Source organism: Epinephelus moara, chromosome 17 (genome assembly GCF_006386435.1).
Source record: "Epinephelus moara isolate mb chromosome 17, YSFRI_EMoa_1.0, whole genome shotgun sequence".
NCBI lineage: Eukaryota > Metazoa > Chordata > Actinopteri > Perciformes > Serranidae > Epinephelus > Epinephelus moara.
In genome coordinates this window covers 30,778,835-30,786,568 of record NC_065522.1, presented here as the reverse complement: position 1 = coordinate 30,786,568, position 7,734 = coordinate 30,778,835, and the positions used below count along the sequence as shown (strand labels likewise).

Genomic DNA, 7,734 nt, shown 5'->3' with positions numbered 1-7,734 from the left:
GGGGGGGGGTTACATTAGAGTAATGTGTAATATGTTACTGCCCAACACTGCTTTTGCCTAAACACAAACGCATCAGATATCTTGTAAACTACATTAGAAAATATGCAATGTTGCTCGGTACAGGTGAGACATTAGGGTGTTTAGTGATACACGTTTTATTTGATAGGTGCTTGTGTGGGAAATTCCAAGCCATGCCCTCTACGTGGAGAGCATGTGCTGCGGGGAGGTTCCTTCCTACTGGGCACTGGTGGAGAATCTGACCCCCAGACCCGAGGACCTCATTTGGGGGGTAATTAATAAACAGATTCGAAAATCACATTCACAAAGTGTCTTCTGTCCAGTATTGGGTAAGTTATTCAGAAAAAGTAATTTCCGGCAGTTCCTTATTGCTTATTACTCCTCAAAAGAGTAAAACAATTATTTGTTATCAAAAGTGATTACTTCACTTGTTACTTTACAATATAACATAAGCCCCATATGAAAAAAGTGCATTTGTTTAGCCAACTTCTCTTGTAGTCAATTTTATCAGATCAATGTGAATGAACAATTAGACATACAGTATTACGTGCAGCAAAGACAAATGGTTGTACCAAAACAAATAATGTTGCATGACACCACTGACTTCTGTCAATCTACACGTTGGCATCATCATTGTTAAGCCTTATTTGGACAAAAACAAATTACTTTCTGGTAACAAAGTAGCTCAAAGTAACTCAGTTACCTGACTTAATAACTGTAATGTAAATACTGCTTTGGAAATGTTATCCCTTTACTCGTTGCTGGGTAAAGTTTAGAGTAATGTGTAATATGTTACTGCCCAACACTGCTTTTGTCTAAACACAAACGCATCAGATATCATGTAAACTACATTAGAAAATATACAATGTTGCTCTGTACAGGTGAGACATTAGGGTGTGCACTGTTCAGCAGCTGCACTACAATTTCATTCATGTGACTTCAATAAGAATCAATTATTTAGTGTGTCACATAGACAAAAGTATAGAAACTTTGGTCTCTAGATGGCGCACTTGCTCTTCTATTCTATTCTTTTATCAGGCTTTTCTGTCACATTATGGCACGTTCCAGGCAACCCGTAACTCATGTTTTTACAACCTTCTACCCGTGAACGTGCACTGGAACGGCAGTCAAACCCGTAACTTCCCACCCGTGAACTCGTACTAGATCGATGTACTCCCAGTCACGATTTACGACGTCACACAGCCCTCTAAACCAATTACCTTACTCCTCTAAACAACACTGGCCGCCCCCGTGGATGCGGTGTTGATGCAGGTGATACATGATGAGAAATAGACAAAAAAATAACCCTAATGTTAACACATTATTTGCAGCCGCTCTAACAGCTGGTTTCCAGTGCAAGAATATATCAATACAAAATACATTTCCAAACACACAGATAACGTAAAATAAAAAGTATAATAGCATCTGTATTGATGTCCTGTGCTGAAGCATGACTGTCATGCACCATGTTGGCCAACGGCTTCATCCTTGCTGATCTGCTGGTAGGATCTGCAAAGGGGGGCAGGTGTGGCTGAGCACTCTTCTCTCGTAGAGCCTGTGGCGACCTGGAGTATCCCACTCTCAGAGACTCCATGAGGGCTGATGCATGTGCTCGGAAAAGGAGACAAATTCAGTGACATGGTTGACTCATGAACCAGCTCACTTAATAATATTTAGGGACTGACAAACTGCTAACCGTATGATGGCTTCTCATTGACTGGACAGACAACACAGTCACCTTTGCGGAACCTTGGGTAGGAAACGGCATTACAGGCCTCACCATCACTGGTCCGGGCAATCTCTCTGCTGCCATTGTTGTTGAAATGCAGGGCTACCAAGAGAAGCCTGTAGAAAAGGTACAATGAAAGAAATATTAAACAGTGTCATAGGCAACAATAACAATAATGACGAGAGAAAACAGCAGGGTCAACACTGACAAGGAAGAGCCACTGCACTGGAGTAAGAGCAGAGAGGAGGATGTAAAGACACACATATACAAAGAAAGATGAAAATATACAACATGATATTTAGTAGCCACAACAGATACACATGTAGAATCTAGCCTAAACCAGTCAAAGTTGTACCCACCTGCATCATACTAAGATGTGTAATAAATTATCTTCCTGCATGATGCAATTTAATGGAGTGTGGTATGTAGGCTATAGCTCATTGTAGATAAGAGTGTAGTTTCATTACCTGATGAACAATGCAAGGGTCTGATGTTACACGGAGTTATACAGTGCAGCACAGATGGTGAGGAGCCATTGGAAAGGCCTCTTGGTCCGAATCGTCAAGGACTGCAGGCGGTGCACCTCCACTTGCAGCATCTCCCAAAACCTTATAGCACACCAACGTGACACCACATGAAATACATGACAAATGTATTAGCTAGCTGTGCTCACAAAGTCCAACCACGTTGTAGGCCTACACTTCAGAGTGCTTATAATTGCAACAGACTGGTAAATGCGTTTGCCGGTCCTCTGATGACACAGCGCGTTTCCCTGATAGTGGTCACTGGTGAGTGAAATAAAGCCCCGTGCAACCCGCTAGTCTCTGCAGGAAACACGAGCCTGCCCTTCCTGCAGATTCGTAGCACCACGTTATCGCCATTGACAGACGAAGGAGGGCTCGCTCGCACACGTTGTCTCATATAGCTAGCTACTATATTTTCGCAAGCTTCACAGTCCAACGGGTGTCATGTCATTTGGGCTATGGGCTAAGGGAATGCCCGAGGGGATGAAATGTATAGGCTACAGGCGTTTACCAGTCTGTAACAGTGTTAGTAAACTATGGTTACCAATTACGCCTTACAACAGTTAGTAGCTAGCGTTAATGCTACATTATGCTGGCAATTTGGAAGTTGGCAATGGTTAGAAAATGACTCACTCTGTGCAGATCCCGTTTTCGTCGAGCTGAGCTGTGTCCTGGCCGAAGCGGGGTCGGCAGTGCTGCTGATGGTGGAGCCGACGATGCTGCTGTGTGCAGAGAGGGAACTGCACCCACTCTGTCTCACCCGGTTGTGGTGGCGAAATCCCATTTCACACTCCATCATGTCCCCGGGAATATAATCCTCCAGTGTAAAGTGCACTCCACAAATAACCATGTTCTTCGTTGCTGATGCCGCAGTGAAGTCCCGTCTCCTCACTTGGATAAAACGCACGAAAAGTGGCACTTTTCCTATTTGTGGGAAAAGTATGAACTCTATGTCCAGATAGACGAGAGTTTGTGCAGCCTCCACAAACGCAGACTCTCACCATTATGTGAAAAGCCAGACAAAACTAGCTAATAAGAAACAAACGGAGAACTAGCTAGCTAACACACTAACGTTAGCTAAGAACCGCCAGCCGCCCGACCGAATTGCTAACGTTAGAGTCTGACTGACCTAATGTCTCTGAATACTGACAGACTACTGACTAACCTATTGGATACTGACTGACACTGACTACTTACTGACTAAATAATAACTTACTGACTAGACAACTGACTAGACAACTGACTACCAACTAACTACCCTGATACACCGCCAAACTACTGCTGCGCTGTTTACTGGACACTGCAGAGTCAGGAAGACTCCCCCATGCTACGTCATCGCTGTAAATATGAAAAAAAACTCAGTTTTTGGCACGAGCGTCAGAAACCTACAATTTTCACCATATTTTGCCCTTTTTATCTGTGAAGATGAATTTTTTAAATTACTTTTTGGGTACAGTTGGCCTAATCATAAGCTCAGAAATGTAAATCCATAAAAAAGTCATAAAAATGTTCAACCTGGCTTCATATGAGCAGAGGAAATCTCTGCTATTCCCTAGGCTAATTTATACAATGTAAAATGCCATAGGCTTGTGCTAAAAACATTAGCATGTTGTATCTGTGGGGAAAATGTGTCAAGATAAAGACAAGTGTTTGTCTGTGAATGCTGCGAGTTATAGTGAAGCTGATTTGTGTACTTGTGTTTGAAATTGTTCCTACTAAGCCATGTTCAATGTGTGTTTAATGTGTGTTTAATGTGTTTTGAATCAACTAAACTTTCTAACACTTCACATAACCCCAACGGAAGATAGCTAACACCACAGACAAACGAGACCAGAGAAGCTAACGGCACCAGAGAAGTTAACGACACCACAGAAGCTAACGGCACCAGAGAAGTTAACGACACCACAGAAGCTAACGGCACCAGAGAAGCTAACGCCACCTGAGAAGCTAACGGCACCACAGAAGCTAACGACACCAGAGAAGCTAACGGCACCAGAGAAGCTAACAGCACCAGAGAAGTTAACGGCACCACAGAAGCTAACGACACCAGAGAAGTTAACGCCACCAGAGAAGCTAACGGCACCAGAGAAGCTAACAGCACCAGAGAAGTTAACGGCACCACAGAAGCTAACGACACCAGAGAAGCTAACGGCACCAGAGAAGCTAACGGCACCAGAGAAGCTAACAGCACCACAGAAGCTAACGGCACCAGAGAAGTTAACGCCACCAGAGAAGCTAACGGCAACAGAGAAGCTAACGGCACCACAGAAGCTAACGGCACCACAGAAGCTAACGACACCAGAGAAGCTAACGACACCACAGAAGCTAACGACACCACAGAAGCTAACGACGCCACCACAGAAGCTAACGACACCACAGAAGCTAACGACACCACAGAAGCTAACGTGGCTTTTAATCGTCGACAGACTGAATATTTATTGAACAAAGCTGCAGTTATATTATTAATAATGAACTTGTAATGTTTAATGAACAAACCTGCTCTGTGTAACCGAAGCTGAGGGTTGAAAACAGCGTCCAGTAGTTTCCGTTGTCGCTCGTTCTCCTCTTTTGATCGACAAAGTTCCTCCTCGTACTCTGCTATCGTTCTTTCAAACAGCCCAAATATCTCTTCAGCAGCCGCAGTTAGTCGCTGCTTCACCAACGATCTCAGCATTTGGACTTTAGACATCTTCACACTTTAAAAGTAGTGAGCTACCACCAGGAGAAACTGGTGGTAGATGTTGTTCGATACCCAGAGCTATATGGCTCGGTGATAGACAGGAGGTTGTCAAACTGCCCTGAGTCATCCTACAATATGCCTGGAAACTTCCTGATGGCTACTTCCAGCAAGATAACGCACCACGTCACAAAGCTTACATCATCTCAAACTGGTTTCTTGAACATGACAATGAGTTCACTGTAGGCCTCCACAGTCACCAGATCTCAGTCCAATAGAGCACCTTTCTATCTTTCTAATACCTTTTTAATCTGTGACACCAAGAGTTAAAAAGGGGGTTGAGGTGTCTGCTCATCAGATGTACATTAATGCTGATTATTTTTTGAATGTATTTAGAGACTGCTGTCCACCCGGACTCTTGTCGTTTAGGATGAATCCATCATTCTAACTGTGCTGTGGGGCCTACACTCCATTAGTTTGCCCAGATACAAGGGGTCATCCACAGGATACATGCATGCTAATTACATGACACGTACTGCAATTGTTTCTAATAAGGAACATTTTGAAGGCTTTGGGCCTCATGACATATAGACCCAATATATAAGTGGCCTGCCGAGGAGCAGTCAGGCGCCACGGTCATATCGTGTTTACGCATGTAGAATCTACATCCATAACCCTTCCGGTGGAAATTAAAGGAATGCATACATCCATTTGTTTTGCATAGACAAATAATCTTCTGAAACTGGAGAAGGAAATGACCACCTTTGATTAGGAGGATGACTCTGTTTCTCATTATGCTATCAGAAATGATGTCTTACAAGCTATAAAACGTGGAGTTCGGGGGGGCAGACAAGAGAGAGTTTCGAAGATTGGTTGAATCTTTCCTCAGATTGCTGCAGAAATCTGAAACTGATATTTTGGCTTGCTAAATAAAACTCCTTTTAGTCCGAAACAAGTCTGTATCAGCGGAGTCTTTTTCTTCACCATCATCTCACCATCTTTTTGTCATTGCAATAAGAAAGGCCTGATAAACTACAAGATGCTGTACGTGACTGAGTTGATGCTGCTGCTGATGGGTCTTAGTGGTGCTCCTTCCTTGTGATACAATTGATAATACAGTGTTCTGACAATGATTTTTTCCTTTCCCACTTTTTGTAAATAATCTGACCTCCTTTTTGTAGCCGCTGGTGGGATCACGCCTCAGTGTTTCATATGTGGCTGTGTCACTAAGCAGAGCAGTTATTTTGGCATGGTAGTCCGCTGTCTTCAGCACCACTGTGCATCTCCCTTTGTCTGCCGGCAAGATGTTGATATTCCAGTCTTTCCTCACCAGAGAAGCTAACGTGGCTTTTAAACGTCGACAGACTGAATATTTATTGAACAAAGCTGCAGTTATATTATTAATAATGAACTTGTAATGTTTAATGAACAAACCTGCTCTGTGTAACCGAAGCTGAGGGTTGAAAACAGCGTCCAGTAGTTTCCGTTGTCGCTCGTTCTCCTCTTTTGATCGACAAAGTTCCTCCTCGTACTCTGCTATCGTTCTTTCAAACAGCCCAAATATCTCTCCATCAGCCGCAGTTAGTCGCTGCTTCACCAACGATCTCAGCATTTGGACTTTAGACATTTTCACATTTTAAAAACACAACAAAGACACTCTGCTAACACTTGTTTCTGTCGGACGCCATCTTTTTTCTTTCTCAATGAGGTTTAATGGCAGTTGGCGAACCAGCTTTCAATCGCATTACCGCCACCTCTTGGACTGGAGTTGGAGCAATAGATGTAAATTCATGTACATTCATTGATGTGTGAACATAGTCCAGTAGGATGCTTCACGATGCTCCTTGATGCTCCCAACAATCATGTAGAATGGATTTTGTAGGTGTGATCTACTCTCCCCTTGAGAATTAACCCAATACGGCAACAAAAGCTTGACCCTCCTCATTCGTAGAGGCATCTCCCCCATTTCAACTTGTAACGCAGATACTGGTGATGTTTTAAATGCTCCACTACTACTGCTAGACACCATCTTGTTCAAACAGAGTGAAGTTAGCCTCAGTAAATAATCCAGCTTCAGGGGCAGTTGAGTTGCTGAACTTCAAAATAAAACTCCAGGGGCCGTATTCCCAAACATTCTGAGAGTGTTCTAAGAGACCTCCTAACTTAGACTAAAAGCTTTTAGGAAGGAGTCTTAGCTTAGGAATGATTTAGTAAAGTTTCATCTGAACCAGCAGCTTTACTGCAGCTGCTGTCAAAAACACACACTGCTGACCTTTGACGTGTGACTGCCTGGTGAATCTGTTGTTAAAAACTTTTCCCACAAACTGAGCAACAAAATGGTTTCTCTCTGTGTGAATCCTCATGTCTCTAAAGACTGTAGCAGACAAATCTTTAACCACACTCAGAAAATCTCATTTATTTTTGGTTAATATTAAATGCCACATGTCAGTTGGGACATCATCATTTTTTTAGGGAGTTTGAACCTGATCGATGTTCTCTGATCTCTTTCCAGTCATCATCAGTGACCAGTCTCAGGTTAGCTAGACTCTCCAGTGTCGTCATTAGTCTCAGGTTGTAAATGTGTATCTGGATCTGAGTTCCTGGCTGGTTCTGGTCCTCCACAGTCCTCTCCATCATCATCTGTGTCCATCTGTTCACCTGAGCTGCTGGCTGGAGGCTCTGCCTCTCTGTTCTGACGCTGTGAGGAGTGACAACAGACAGTCTGATGGTGTTTGAGCTGGTAATGCCAAGTGAATCTTTGGTGACAAACAGTGCAACTGAAAGGT

At 43.3% G+C, this 7,734-nt stretch overlaps 2 protein-coding genes and 1 long non-coding RNA gene across 11 annotated transcripts in view; 1 reads left to right on the top strand and 2 right to left on the bottom strand.

Annotated features, from left to right (window-relative positions):
* The window catches only part of LOC126404310 (gastrula zinc finger protein XlCGF57.1-like), a 12,885-nt gene extending 6,232 nt beyond the window's left edge, over window positions 1-6,653 (bottom strand). The window contains exons 1-2 of one of the 3 annotated variants that reach the window (XM_050067467.1): window positions 2,215-2,256; window positions 1,484-1,863 (exon numbers count right to left, since the gene is read on the bottom strand). In XM_050067467.1, the coding sequence (XP_049923424.1) occupies window positions 1,484-1,658 (175 nt within the window). In that variant the 5' untranslated portion in view covers window positions 1,659-1,863; window positions 2,215-2,256. Of the gene's footprint in view, window positions 1-1,238; window positions 1,864-2,214; window positions 2,257-6,382 lie in introns of those variants that run through there. The other 2 variants (XR_007571434.1, XM_050067466.1) reach the window with 2 other exon arrangements.
* The window catches only part of LOC126404393 (uncharacterized), a 130,757-nt gene that overhangs the window by 26,625 nt on the left and 96,398 nt on the right, over window positions 1-7,734 (top strand). The gene's annotated exons all lie outside the window — the stretch shown is intronic.
* The window catches only part of LOC126404276 (gastrula zinc finger protein XlCGF57.1-like), a 236,338-nt gene that overhangs the window by 137,163 nt on the left and 91,441 nt on the right, over window positions 1-7,734 (bottom strand). The gene's annotated exons all lie outside the window — the stretch shown is intronic.